Source organism: Frieseomelitta varia, unplaced genomic scaffold (genome assembly GCF_011392965.1).
Source record: "Frieseomelitta varia isolate USP_RPSP 00005682 unplaced genomic scaffold, Fvar_1.2 scaffold_956, whole genome shotgun sequence".
Classification (NCBI taxonomy): Eukaryota; Metazoa; Arthropoda; class Insecta; order Hymenoptera; family Apidae; genus Frieseomelitta; species Frieseomelitta varia.
The window spans coordinates 47,452-63,233 of NW_025110763.1; the positions used below are offsets into that span (position 1 = coordinate 47,452).

The following is a 15,782-nucleotide window of genomic DNA, read 5'->3' on the forward strand; positions in this document are numbered from 1 at the left end:
TTCCTTTTTTTTTCTTTTTTTTTTTTTTTTTGTTCTTTTCAATTACAATTTTTTATAGTTTGCATTCTTAATATTTTTATTAATTTCGAATTTCGTATATTGTCCGAAAATACTAGCGAACGAAGGAATCGAGGCTGGGCCCAGTTATTATTCTCACTGATCACCCAGAAATGAAACGCTATATTTTCATCGTCTTTGATCTTCTTTTCTTTTCCATTCACTTGTAAATGAATTATTCGTACTTGTAAAAATATTCAGAAAGTTATTCCTGCGATCGTCAAACACCATTCGTATAATAGTTATAATTATCGTTCATCAAACTTTGTTTCGTTCATTACGAAATATCCAATTGCATACGCGCAATTCGATTAAAAAAAAAAAAAAAAAAAAAGAATGAAACTTTGAGATCGCGTCGTCATATCCCTTCGCCAATTTGCGCGTCGTGACTGAATTACATCGCGTGCCCCGTGCGAACGTGGCTAACAAATTTGTACGTTAATTAGTTTCCTTATTATTGTCATGGTATATATAATAATCTTGTTAATAAAAATACTAAAATATTATGTATATTATATATAATATATAATAGATTATTGCATTATGCATTTTTGGTACCGTTGCGTATTGTTTGGTTTCTTTTTTTTTTCTTCTTTTTTTTTCAATTCGTCGACCCATGGCCGCTACGAATTCGTTCCTTTTTTTTCTTTTTTATTTTTTACTTTTCCGCTTCCATCTTCCATCTTTTCTTCTTTCTTTTTTTTTTTTAAATCTTTGATTCAGCGCAAGAACGAACTTGAGAAGAAACTCACGTGACACTTTGTGACGATGTTAAAATGCTGCTGTTTCCTCGAGCAGAGTCGCGATTGTCGAATCTCATTCGCGTCGTTTCGATCTTCTTATTGTTCTTCTTTCTTCATCTTCTTCGAAATCGCACAGTTTCTTCTCTTTTTCCTTTCTCGATCAACACGCGTTTCCTTCTTCAGCTAAATACACTTTTTTTTTTAGGCTCTAATTATCACTTGCTCTGTTTCACGCAAGCCTTTCCGCAAGTGTAAAATACGTGCGCGAGATCGCGTTTGGAAGTATTCGTCGTTAAGTCTTTCCCGTTCTTCTAATCTGGTTCCCACGCGTTTTCTTTCTTCACGCGCGGGATAATATTAGATAATATTATTTCCTGTTTCCAAGCTTGTTTTGTTTTCCTCTTTTTTTCTTTTTTCTTTTTTTTCTTCTAAATGCTTAGTCCTGTGTCGCGGAAGGAAGAAAGGACCGTACATCCATACTTAGCTAATTCAGCGAGAGAGTCTTCGTTTTCAACTAGCGGGAATACTTCTATTCTCTATACGGCTTGCAGTAAGAGAAACGATGATTCATGTGTTGGCTGTAGGAGCCGGAGTGAGAGAAGCGCTTGAGGCACTTGGAGCACTGAAAGGGCTTTTCGCCGCTGTGCAGTCGCTTGTGTTCGGTCAGATGATGCTTATGTTTGAACGCCCTTGGGCACTCCACGCATTTGTACGGCCTTTGCCCTGTGGACATTCATTCGATCTCTCTATATCGTCTACGTTGTACGAATTTATCTGATTATTCACTGATTTGGAACCACCAGAAGCTATACCGATCAATTCAAATGCAGAGATAAACGACAATAGCAAAAACTATTTTAAATTTAAAATTATCCTTGAATACTTGCGAATAGTTGTGATAAGTTGATTAATTATGCATCTGTAAATTTTCTTATGTATGTACAGAATGAAGTTAATCAGTTTGGCTTCTGATAATTACTCTGACATTTATAACTATATTTTTATAACTATTTTGCCTAAATATAATCATTGGCAGTTATCATTTAGCAATTACATACCGGAATGTTCGTATTTGTGTCTTGCTAGGGAACTGTGCTTGGAGAATGTTTTGTCACACCGATCACAGAAATAGACACCCTGCTCGATTTCCCCCGCTGGCGAAGCCTCCGGTTGTCTCGCGTTTTCACTTTCGTTCTTTGCATTTGTCTGAGGTTGACCCTGCAAATACAGAATCTTATAATACACTTCGACATTACCAGCAAGCCTCTCACACCTTATTTTTATATGTCGTTTGTTTCTGAATCATAAGTAGATAATTGGATAGACAATTGAATAGAAAATTATTTCAATTTTTCACACGCAAAAACACAATTGGAGGTACCTTTGGAATAATTTCTCTCCCATTCGGGGCCGTGCGTTTCGTTTCTACAGAATCGGTGGTCTCCTCGTCGATGATCAACGGCGAATCTTCCAGATCATCCGCGTCTTGATTATGCGACGGCGCATTGTCGTTCTTCTGTTCATCAGGAGACGACGACGTGAACTTTACACAGATAGTTTCATTGTCTTTGCACGCCGAGTCCGTGAGTGCCTCTTTCTTCGACAAATCTAATGGCTGTTCGTACGCGGTCTGACTGGTTGAATTTGCCAATGGTACCAGAGGTGGTATCTTCGATTCTCGTCGGTCCCTCGCTCGGGAATTTTGAAACCAAACCTGATGAACATTAAATAATACATTCACGATGATAAATTTCGATTGATTTCCTGCCTAGTGCAATGTCACATTTAATTGACACGTACTATATGCTTCATATCTCCTTTTGCATAAAATTACAACGCAATTGCTATAAAAAAAATCTTTATGGATGTACAAAACATCATTAATTTGGAAGAAAGTAACTCTGTGAAAGTTATCAAAGATCATCAGATTAGAGATTTATCATCTTGCTCGTGATCGATACGATAAGGAAACAGATTAATTCGACAGGATTCATTTCGTACCTGTACTACACGAGTAGGAAAATTGATATAGTTGGCGATCCTGATGATCTCCTCCTTCTTCGGTCGAGGATTAATGGCATAGTAACCCTTGAGAACGGCCAATTGCTCGTCGTCTATCAACGATCTAGCCCTGACTCTCCTTCCGTTGTCATTGTGCGTTTGTGTGCCGTCCTCCTCGTCCTCCTCGTCCACCTCCTCGTCCTCCTCGTCCACCTCCTCCGCTTTTCTCTTGTACCCCGATTTCGCGCTGGGCTGATTCACGTCCTCGAGTTTCGCCGCCAAACCTTCGCTCTGCGAGTCATATTTATCCGACCAGTCTGGATAATGTGCCATCTCGCTGGACATCTCGCTGTCTTGATCCTGCATCGTGTTATCCATCAATTAGCTACCGAATTTTTATAATAACAGGAGCGATTCGACAATTCCATCAGCGATTAAAGATCGCGTACGGCAGAACGATTCGATTATACGATATGTCTATTATTAGAATTATCCGAGTATAGCTTAATTATGAATACATATATAAGTTTAAAACTATATCTCGGGTGATGTTTATATCTCGTCCTCGTCCAAGTGAGAACTGCTTACGCACGGATTCCATTTATACCATGAATATTGAAAGAAAAAGAATGGTATTCTGATATTCTAGCCCTAGAGTATAATGTTGGAGGATTTACATTAGCAGCTGGTGAAGTAAAATTTCAAAATAACTTGGGTGTATTGTATATATACAAATGGATACTTGCTGTTGAATTGCACACCAGGTTAAGAGATGACAGGAATTTTAAAGCATCTACTGATTGTTAGATTATGACGTATTCTTTTACACAATGAACTGTTTAATTTCTTAATTTGTGATTTACGACATAATTACAATGATTTGATTGTTTCAGCTGTATATTAGTAGTGACAGTAATTTTAAAATTCTAAACCAATAGTATTAAAAAATTTCACTAACTAAGCGCTGATATACATTCAATAGTGTTTTAGAATTATTAAAAAGAAAAAAATTTTGTTAAGCGAATTTATATTTTGACTCGAGAAAGAAGTTTCATAAACTTATTAGTTACAATTCCACGTCATTTTTTAGTTGTGATCTTTTGTGCTTTATATTGACATTTTTAAGACAATATATATGTCGTAACATGACTTTTACACAACCTTGGAATGAGCTTATTCGAAGACTGTTTACAGAGTATTGACCCAAACCGCGTTATATTTGGACTGTTTATGACACTCGCCTAACAAGTTTACGACATGTCGATCAGCATTAAGAGGCAAAGAACCACGTGGCCAACAGAATCGTGAAAAGTTCGATAATATCAATCAATATTCGATAAATCAATCTTTAACATCCAAACTTCTTTCCGTCACTTTGCAAACACGATCCAATTAGAAGAGTAATAATATTGTCACAAGTTTTGGTCTTCTCGTCGTGAAAAGTATCTTAACATCCGGGTGCACTGATCAATGATATTATTAAATTGATAACTTCACAAGGTTTAGAATTGCAATTTGCTCGGTTTTACATTTTCAAAAATATGCAAGGATATCTCTTCAATACGTATGTACACGTCGTTTCTAATTTGTCACTTCTTCAATCTCACTAACGAGGCAGGCAAGTAAAAAGCGATAATTTCCTCAATTCTGCAGCATTAGGCTAGACCAATGATCCGCGAGTCAAACACTGACTTTCTAAACGACCCACGCGTTGATTTTTATAAACTTATCATCATATATATGAAAGAATTTTAATTATTTTTCGAACCCCTCTTTTCAAAAAATGTTAAGAAAATTACAAGTGTTCGATTAGAGCTTAAAAGTGAGAAATAAATGCACAATTGTGTTTTATGGAGGATTTACGACTTGATTATGTATACATATAGGTATTTTAAGTCTTAAATGTTACATGAGTTACTTATGTCCAAAAAAATTTTATATAGCGCTTACGATTAAACAGATGTAATAAACGCTAAAAAACACACTAGATCCCATTCTCAGAATGGATAGCTTTGCTAGTTTTTTATATAATAAAAGAGAGAACAGACAATAAAAAATATTAAGAAATAAAGTATATATATCTAATGTATAGTGCAGGGGTGACTGGGCATAATGTCACCCCTTTTATACCAATTTTTTGGCGTCGACATTTATTTTTTGCTCCTCGCTTGCAAAAGTAAAAGTTGCAAAACAAAAAGGGAACGTAAACTATTTAGAGGATTATAAAAGTGAGAACCAAAAAAAAGTGGTTTTTAACCATCCTCCCCCTTTCCAAGTGACCCACGAGCTAGTACTAAGAAAAAAATAATGAACAAAATTTGACCTACTTCTCAAAAAGGTTCGCCATTACTGAACTATTATATGCTTGAATTTGCACAAATGATCAACTTGTCTCATCTTACTTGATAATCCTCCTCGAACTCTCGTTTCATCGTGGCCGGCGAGGTGGACAATTTCCTCACGTTCGCCTCGAGTAATTGCTTCGTGACGGAGGTGTTCACCGTTTCGAGGATACGTCGAACCGCGTCGAGGCCTTGCGAGTCGGTCGGCGCCGGTGATTCTTTGCCCTCTGTGCCCTCCGTGCCCTCAGAGTCCGCCGTCGACGGGCTCATAAGCTCCCGATGAGACTCGACTTGCTCGGCTACCTCGTCCAATCTCTTGGAATGTAGCTGATTTAAGAGCTTGCCCAAGGACGTCTGCAGGAAGTAGCTGCCGAGGCCCATCATTTGCGGCAGAAGCGTCGGCATATCGTAAATACCTGAAAACAATCGTTTGCTCTTTATTATGGGCTTCCTTAATCCACGTGTTAGGGAAATTTTAGAACAAGTAAATAATCAAAGTAGGTAGATGATTGGCTGAAGATTAATTTTAATCTACTGACAAATATGAAGCTTTGAACTAGTAATCGTTACATTTCTATCATTATTTTATATGTGTTTTTATGTATTATGTGTATTTTATATTTTATATATGTTTTTATGTATTTTGTGTGTTTTATATTTTATATATTTTATATGTTTTTATGTATTTTGTGTGTTTTATATTTTATATATGTTTTTATGTATTTTGTGTGTTTTATATTTCATATATGTTTTTATGTATTTTGTGTGTTTTATATTTCATATATGTTTTTATGTATTTTGTGTGTTTTATATTTCATATATGTTTTTATGTATTTTGTGTGTTTTATATTTCATATATGTTTTTATGTATTTTGTGTGTTTTATATTTCATATATGTTTTTATGTATTTTGTGTGTTTTATATTTCATATATGTTTTTATGTATTTTGTGTGTTTTATATTTTATATATGTTTTTATGTATTTTGTGTGTTTTATATTTTACATGTGTTTTTATATATTATGTAAATTCTATGCATTAAATCAGAAGCAAGTTACTTTAGACAGAAAATCTCAATTACTAGTATTATACTAGGTTTAATTTCGTAAACGTAACTCAAAGTAAAAATTAAAATCAAACTCGAACAAAATTAGATCACAACGTTCTCCAGCGTTAAAGTTTGATTCGAACATGTATACAATACATATTCAACTACCAATAATCAAGTTACGAATTAAATTTCATTGCTTGCTTCAAACATTCGAGTTAACATTGAAGTGTAAAATTCGAAGCTCTGTCACTTTAAATGATAACTTAATCGTTAAAGCAGCAGTGGAATTTTCCTTCGAATTCTAATTCAAATAAATGCAATCCCCTAAGATCTCTGCAAATGATCAAATTCCAGCAGTAGCGGGATCGATATACCTGCATACAGTGAATGACATAAACTCCGCCAAATAGGACAGAAAGTAGAATTCTCTGTCTTGCTACAAAACGTTTTGATTACGAATCGAGTTCACGGAGTGGCAGGATCGTTCAAGGTGCACGAGAGTGAGAGAGTGAAATAGACAGAGAGAGGGGGGAGGGAGAGAGAGAGAGAGAGAGAGAGAGAGAGAGAGAGAAAGAGACGATTGCGGTGAAATAGAATGGCGTTATCGACCCTCACCCGTGCCTTCCCGTTGTATCTCTTGATAATCCGAGGGTGAAAGCTTCGGCAGAATGGGGAGGAAAGTGTTATTATTCGCCGCGAGCAGATCGACCTCGCGCCGCCTCGGCGGCAGGGGTTGTTGCGCCTTTTTCGGCCCGCGGTCCACGTTGCTCACATTCGTATGCCTGGATTTCTTTAAGTTCACTATCAGGCACTTCTTCGAGGTCATGTGACTCGAATACGAGCCCGAATGGGAGAAGCGTTTGCCGCAGTTGTTGCATTGGAATGGCTTTTCACCGCTGTGAATGCGAAGGTGCTCCTGGAAACAAACGGGGAAATAAACAACGAAATTAAATGACTGGGAGAAGTGGAGCAAGAGAAATGGATCGACAGTGCTAGAGGGGCTAGACCTAGCGAATTTTTATGCGTATGATAAATGTTAAGACAGTCGAAATACAAAATTAATCAAGTTACTTAGTTATTACTCATGTTTTCTTTCTGTAGCTTTTATGTATATTAATTATATATATATATTTATAATATATTAATATTTATGAATATTTATAAATATTAATTATATTTACATATATATTTATATTACAAATATTATAAATATATTTATAATTTATAAATATTTATAAATATTATATTTATATATATATTTATATTATAAATATTATAAATATATTTATAACATATTAATATAATACATTAATAGTACATTATAATATATATAAAATACTTAAATAAAATACTTTAAATTTTATATGTACAATTATATAAAATACTCTAAGTAAAATTGCAACGTTTAGTAAATGAAGTTTTATCTTTTTTTACTAACAAAGTTGTAAATTCGCATAAACAGTCGCGGTCTAGCGTAGGCTAACATCTAATCAACTAAAACTGAATGAAATTAATTTCCAAGGAATATCCGTTCCGGTGCAAATACGTCGATCGATGCACTCTCTACGATACAATAATGTTTCATTTTTGTTTCTCGGAAAGAAAGAAGAAACAAAAAAAAAGAAAGAAGAAGAGAAAGAAATTCTATTTGGAAAAAGTTCATTCATCTCGGTCACGGGAGAAAACTATATCAAAAAGTCAAGCAGTGCTGTGTGAAGAATAGATCGCGAGAAGAAAAGCAAAAAGGAAGAAAGAAAAAACGGAAATAACGATGTACGAATGAGAAATGAAAAATAAGGGTGCACTCGTAGTACCTTGAGGTGATGCTTAAACTTGAAGGCTTTCTCGCAATGGGGACACTTAAACTTACGAAGCACGGCACTCTCATCATGGCTGATCATGTGCCTCTGGAGTCGGTAGACGTTAGCAAAAGTCTTGCTGCACACCTTGCAGGACTGCAACAAAATTGATCGGTTAATTTGATCACGTTATTACAAAATTTTCATCTTTTAACTGAATGATTATTGTCTTGTTTCATCTATCTGACAGATATAATATATCTGTTAGGAATTTAAATTTGAATTTATTATTATTTCATTCAATTATTATTATTATTCATTATTACGTAATTACAATTCATTTGAATTTTCGTTGATCGAGGCATCTAGAAATGAAATCGAATTTAAAGAGACAAATTGATTTCAGTGTGATTAAGATATCACGAGAAATCTCTTTGTTCGCAGTTGTCGACTCCCGTAAAAAGAAACAAAGGCAAGCTCAATCGCTGCGAACGAGAGTCACTTTGAATCTTATGATTAAACACAGGTGCGACGGTCAATATTGTTTTACATAAACTCAACGATGAATCACGTACATATGTAATCCAGTGCGTGCTACATCTGCGAAAGAAATGAAACCCAATAAACGAATATCAATTCTTACGTTATATCAACTGTCTCTCAACATTCAAAAACTCAATTTCCTCCCTCGTTCAGCACGCAAGGAGGACTCATTTCATCAAATGTAGTTCAAACAAATCGAAGTTCGCGTATTGTAATAAAATTACGCCGCACCTATTCAATAACTATCTACATCGAGCAATTTAATATTTAATATCTGACACAATGTGAACGTGGCGTCCATTTCGAGCAGATGAAGACGACAGGCTTAAAAAAGAAATTATTATTATTACAAAAAAATTCAAAATCATTCTAAACGAAAAGGAAAGCCTGTGCAAAAACGAAAGAGAGAGCGAGAGCGAGAGAGAGAGAGAGAGGAGGGGGGAAGAAGAGGAGAATCCGCAGGCCGGTGGCGCGTGATCGATAACACGCAAGGAACAATGGAGTCCTCCTCGTCCTTGACGTTAGTTTCACTCACCACTTGAGGGAATTGAGCGTTGAGATCGTTCTTGTCGATGGCGTACGAGGTCTTGTGCGTGTTCTCGAGATGGAGCTGAAGCACGTGGACGTCCCAACAGAGGAAGCCGCACTGGGGACACCTCGCGCCACCCTGCTTCGTCGATCCGCCCTCGCCACCACCGCCGCCGCCGCCACCACCGCCTCCTTCTGTTCCTGCTCCTGCTCTACCACCATCGCCAACCTCGCTACCTGTCCCGCTACCACCTCCAACGCCACTTCCTGTGGTTGGCGCCCCGGTCGCGCAACCTCCGCCCACCTCCGCGTTCACGACACCTGCTGCCTCGTCCTCGCTGCAACCTAAACACACGTGTACGCTATTAGAAATTGGATCGTTCGCATGTAGATCTCGCGAACATGTAGAGAGTCGAACTTTTTCCACCGTCGTTCGAGGATAAGTTTCGCACCGTTTGTGGAAATGGAAACGACACTTGCTACACAGACTGGTGGATAAAGACGAGCATATACACCAAGAATAGGTATTTTTTTTAAGAGAAAGCACCTAGTCCCTAGTTTTTGCGTTTTTCCCGATTTTCGAATGTTTGCAGCCGCCTTTTTCCTCTACTGAAATAAGATTTAATCGGAGAGATTCGATTCAGGAAATATCTTACAATGTTACAAGCGGACGATTTTTAGTGTAATAAGAAGGAACAAAAGAAAAGAAAAAAAAAGAAGTGACTTGTTATAGTTTCCTTCCATAATTTTCAAACGCAAGGAACAACTGCGCAAAACTGCCAATTACAACAATTACGCGAATATTTCTTCGAGATATCCACCGCTTTGGAACGCGGCGCAAATCGAAGGCAAACGTGATGATTGCGCTATCACCTGGTATAAATCAGAAACGAAGAAACCGCGGGCGACTTTTTTACGAGCGGCAACAAGACGACGAGCAAACGGAAACGACGTCGGTAAAATTCAGAAGATATCGAACGCCTCGTTTGTAAGCGAGGTTTAAGACACGATCGGTGTAAAACGTGGGACGCGAATATCTTCGTGAACGAGACCAATTGAAGGCGGAACGCCACTAGACGTTCTGCGTCGTTCGGCCGACGTTCATAAATATACAATCGCGAAATGTCTCGAGCACTCTTCAAACTGATAAACGACCGGACCCCGCTCGGACCCTCTCTTTCCTCGAACTTTTCTGACTCGCGTTTTAATTGGAGAACAAGAAGAACGCGAATTCCAACGAATTTCAACGCGACACACCGGTCGGAAATTAGAACAAGTCTGTAAATTATTTACGCGAGCGATATTTTAATACCGCGATGGATCAAGAATGGATGAAGAATAATATTTCCCAAATTTTGAAAAGGACGATGGAATATGAAGGACACGGAGGTCGACAAACAGTGACGATTTCGGCTTTAACCAAAGTTGCGGCTGGCAACTGATTGCGGACCATAACGAGTGACCGAACCGTACGCAATAATTCGTCGCTTTCTTTTTCTTTTGTACTCGTCGGTTATATTACTGGATAGAAATTATTATTTAAGTAATAAATTTATTATTTACAAAATTATTACTTAAGTAATAAATTTATTATTTACAAAATTATTACTTAAGTAATAAATTTATTATTTACAAAATTATTACTTAAGTAACAAATTTATTATTTATTATTTACAAAATTATTACTTAAGTAATAAATTCATTATTTATTATTTACAAAATTATTACTTAAGTAATAAATTCATTATTTATTATTTACAAAATTATTACTTAAGTAATAAATTCATTATTTATTATTTACAAAATTATTACTTAAGTAATAAATTCATTATTTATTATTTACAAAATTATTACTTAAGTAATAAATTCATTATTTATTATTTACAAAATTATTACTTAAGTAATAAATTTATTATTTGTTATTTATAAAATTATTATATTTAAGTAATAAATTTATTATTTGTTTTGCCTATTTTGTTTTACTTGAATACACTTAAGGCTGAGGAAGTATTACAATTTTGGAACAAAGAATTCTCGACGTGCGTGGCAAAAGGTTAAGACTTTATGGTTCGTTTTCCTGTCGAAAAGTAGGAAGAAAATTTATCGACAAAAATCGAGATTAAAATGTTGCATAAGCCATCAACCATTGTAAACTCTGCCAAGGTTAACAAGTGATCGATAGAAACGCGACACGACGCTTCTTCGACTGTGTGTGTGTGTGTGTGTGTGTGTGTGTGTACCATGGGGTTAACCGCATCTAAACGAATTTTCCTTGGCAATCAACATGGGCCGCCGAGCAAGAGGAATCGAAGAACGGAAGTATCGCTTCGGCTCGGGAGAAAGCTGCTCGAACAAACGACCATTCGATATTTGGCAAATCGCCGGCCAAGATAAAATTTCGTCGTGAGTCAGCCTCCCTCGTCCAACACTTTCGCCAGCCTCCGTGCACGAGGATCGTTCCGACACGTTCACACATTCCTTCTGACGAAGGTCATCGGATAGTTTCAATTTTACCTACTCGATTTTAATCTAATAACACTTTAAGACTAATTTTAGACTCTTCTTTATCCCTTACTTCGTTTAATCCAAATTTCCTGGGTAGTTTTGGAAAGTATTAATTACGCAATAAAAATTAATTCTGCAATTGATATTAATTGCAATTTTGAGGAGTGAATTTGCCGATCCTCAAGAGTTAGTAAATTGAAGCGTAATTTTTTTAATTCTCGGAGATTTCGAAAAAAAAAAAAGAAAAAAATTGGAGAAAATTCTAGGAAATTGTCATAATTAAATATTTCAAAGTTTTCTTACTTTAAAAAAAAAAAAAAAAAAAAATACACAAATTTAGAGAAGACGACGTTTTATCCACCTACAACGCTTATCTAATAATTGCAATTATACAAGTTTCGAATAATAAACTTGTTTAAAAATTTCCTTCCACGCAAGTTAATTGCAAAAGTTAATCTTCACTTTGAAAAATTCTAGTTCTCGCGCAAATCCTAGAAAACGCTCGTTCGATTTCCCGCGGGGAGGTAGAAATAATCCTTCGAGGATAACAAGTCGCGGGCTGTTTTTTTTTTTTTTTTTTTCTTTCTCAAATTCTGCCGTGAGAATAAAACAAAGGAGAATAAAGGAGGGCAGAGAAAGACAGAGAGAGAGAGAGAGAGAGAGAGCAAAAAGAAGCGGGAAAACAAGAGGCGAGAAAACGGAAGTCACGCATGTGTGTAATCTTGTTCCACGAAGAGCGGAGCCAGTTCGTGTACCGCGAGATGCGAACTTTGCTCGCGCGGTAGGCCGATAAAACGTCGAAATGGGTCAGAGCCATGACCTTTCTTGCCTTCCTTGCCTATACGGTATACACACCACCATTCGGTGGATCTCGATTACGTTGGACGAAGCTTAAAAACCGACGTATGCCGAGATCCCGTGACCATTGCCATCGGCGATAAGGAACAAACATATATGTATGTGTACGTGTATACACGGCGATCACGTTGCGCGAAAGATCGTTACGAAACTCGATTATTGTTGTCGTGGTATTTGTGCCTAATGAGACGAGTTATCGAATCGAAGAAAGGTTCATCCAGGAGGTTAACACACTTTTAATCGTTCGTCGTTTATTTATGAATGAGCCAATATTGCTCGATAGATTAGCCTGTGTTTCAGCATATTAACTCTTTCGCTCGAGCGCGATACCGAGTAATATTTTCGTTCTTTAGTTGTTCAGCGGTTGATCACGGTGAACAACTGAAGAACAGTAACGTTCTTTATCAAGCTAAATCATTAAGGATGCAATTAGAGGCCGTTCTTCTGTCTGAGAGCAATTCCATTTGTTCGAGATTCGGAGTACGAGCGATATATATTATACACTTGGAAAAATTGATTTTTTGACACTCTGCGGGACTTTAAACTCTGAGGAGTACCTTTGGATTAAGATGAGATAATTTTTCAGGTTGATGAAATATTAAAGTGGACAGTGACAAAAAGCATTTTCAAAAATTTGCATTTCGCAGAATACGGATTCTGTATTTAAATCTTGTAAAACCTTCAAACAAATTGCGAGCAAGGAAAATTTTAAAATTTCCAGCACTTTATTAACCTTATTAGTAATATTAACTTTATACTTGCTTATTATATATGTACCAATTATATTATAATACCAAAGTATTAGTATTAAATGAGTATTTAATAAATATTAATACTAAAGCAGCAGTATTAAATTTTAAAGTATTAGTAATAATATTGAAGTATTAATATTAAATAATATAATTATATATAATACTAAAGTATTAGTAATAATACTAAAATATTAGTATTAAATAAGTATTTAATAAGTATTAATACTAAATTATTAGTATTAAATTTTAAAATATTAATAATAACATTAAAGTATTAGTATTAAATATTAAAGTATTAGTAATAATATTAAAGTATTAGTATTAAATAATATACATAGTTATTATATATATATATAATTATATATAATACCAAAATATTAATATTAAATAAGTATTTGATAAGTATTAATATTAACTAAAGCACTAGTATTAAATTTTAAAGTAATAATACTAAAGTATTAGTATTAAATAATATACTTAATATACTTAATTAATATATATGTAATTATATATAATACTAACGTATTAGTATTAAATAACTATTTAATAAGTATTAATACTAAATTATTAGTATTAAATTTTAAAGTATTAGTAATAATATTAAAGTATTAGTATTAAATAATATACTTAATTAATATGTATGTAATTATATATAATACTAACGTATTAGTATTAAATAACTATTTAATAAGTATTAATACTAAAGTATTAGTATTAAATTTTAAAATATTAGTAATACTATTAAAGTATTAGTATTAAATTTTAAAATATTAGTAATACTATTAAAGTATTAGTATTAAATAATATACTATACATATTCAAATTTTATACTTTATTAACCAGTAAAGAAATAAAAAAAACATTAAATTGTTAAATCAATATCGCGCAGATATTGAACTTTGGCAGAGATTTTGAAGAAATCTTATATCTCGTTATAATCTATAAACAGAAATTATTTTCCTCATAAAGAGCTTCTAAAGAGGCAAACGTTTCGATGAAGCGAATAAGCAGAAGATAGACGGAAACGACGAGAACGACGAGTTTTCTTAAATTCGTCTGGACGTTGGAAAGTTCTTGAAACGATCAGGAGAGAGGATCGATCTAGGACAGAGGAACGATTATGTTAAGTGTGGAACGTCCAAGTGATCGAGACTACGTGCATCTCGATGTGTATCTTTCAGTGGCTAGTCCGTCGAGGGGAAGAGTGACGTCAGTGGAATGCAGAAACCGGCCAAGCAAATTGTAAGTAATATCGCACAATCTCAGATTCATCTGCCTGAAGACATCGTGGCGATCAACTCGATCCTCGATCCACCGCGCGATGTTTATCTGATCGATGAAACGCGATACAGTAAAATCGAATCTCGAATCTCGAATCTCGCAGTTTTGGTTCGTCCAAAAAAAGGGTGATATCAATCAACGTCGTTTTCCGAGTAATAGCGACATCCTTCTATCTATGTGTGTCATGCGAATAGACGTCGAGGAAGATGAAACGAAACAATGACTTGTTTGATTTAGTTGGAATTATTAAATGTAATTTTCTGTATGATATATATATTATATAACATATTATAATATTATAAGTATTATAATATTATAACATATATATTGTATATATGATTTTATTATATTTTATATTATGGTATTTTATTTTATTTTATTATATTCTATTCCATTGTATATTGTATTTTAGTTTAATTTATTTTAGTTTACTTTATTCTATTTTATTTTATTTTGTGTTATTTTATAAGAGAAATGTATGAAGGGTGAGATGGAGCGGAAATTGTAATTGTAATTTTGGGACATCAATAAAGATCTATCTATCTATCTATCTATCTATCTATCTATCTATCTATCTATCTATCTATCTATCTATCTCTCTCTCTCTCTCTCTCTCTTTATTTTATTATATTTTATATTATGGTATCTTATTTTATCTTATTTTATTTTATTTTATTATAGTCTATTCTATTGTATATTGTATTTTATTTTAGTTCATTTTATTTTACTTTATTCTATTTTATTTTATTGTGTGTGTTTTATTTTATTTTGTGTTATTTTATAAGAGAAATGTATGGTGGGTGAGATGGAACAGAAATTGTAATCCTTTGGGAAATCGATAAATCTATCTATCTATCTATATCTATATCTATATCTATATCTATATCTATATCTATATCTATATATAGTATATTATAAAATTTGATAGTTTTCTAATGAATTTATACAGTATAGCCGTATACCAATATTAAATAACACGATTCGATTTTTAAATTAAAATCGTCCCTTCCGTTTAAATATCTTCTCTCATTCTCTCTGTTCACTCAAACGAAACAGCAATTTTCTCAATGCAACGACGATCTTCGATATCCACGTCGATATCGATATCGACGTCGATCAGTGGGCCATTGTGTTCCGGTTCATAATCGGCCGGCAACGAAGAATAATTTTCGCCACGGCGAAAGAATACCAAAGAGATCGGGGCGAGATCTGGAAGCGCGCAAACGAGAAAAACAAGCGGCGGTTTTTCTCTGGTCTTTCAGCGGGGAACCTTTTCCTTTTTTTTCTTTTTTTTTTTCTACCTTTCAGCGGCGTGCCGGCGTCC

General features: G+C 34.7%; 1 protein-coding gene across 1 annotated transcript in view; it reads right to left on the minus strand.

Annotated features, from left to right (window-relative positions):
- Window positions 1-214: 214 nt before the first annotated feature.
- LOC122538056 (zinc finger E-box-binding homeobox 1) overlaps window positions 215-15,782 on the minus strand; it is a 32,086-nt gene continuing 16,518 nt past the window's right edge. Inside the window, exons 2-9 of the mRNA XM_043671794.1 lie at window positions 9,070-9,407; window positions 8,007-8,147; window positions 6,808-7,108; window positions 5,204-5,559; window positions 2,802-3,161; window positions 2,182-2,514; window positions 1,859-2,018; window positions 215-1,523 (exon numbers count right to left, since the gene is read on the minus strand). Coding sequence (XP_043527729.1) covers window positions 1,330-1,523; window positions 1,859-2,018; window positions 2,182-2,514; window positions 2,802-3,161; window positions 5,204-5,559; window positions 6,808-7,108; window positions 8,007-8,147; window positions 9,070-9,407 — 2,183 coding nt within the window. The 3' untranslated portion in view covers window positions 215-1,329. The remainder of the gene's footprint in view (window positions 1,524-1,858; window positions 2,019-2,181; window positions 2,515-2,801; window positions 3,162-5,203; window positions 5,560-6,807; window positions 7,109-8,006; window positions 8,148-9,069; window positions 9,408-15,782) is intronic.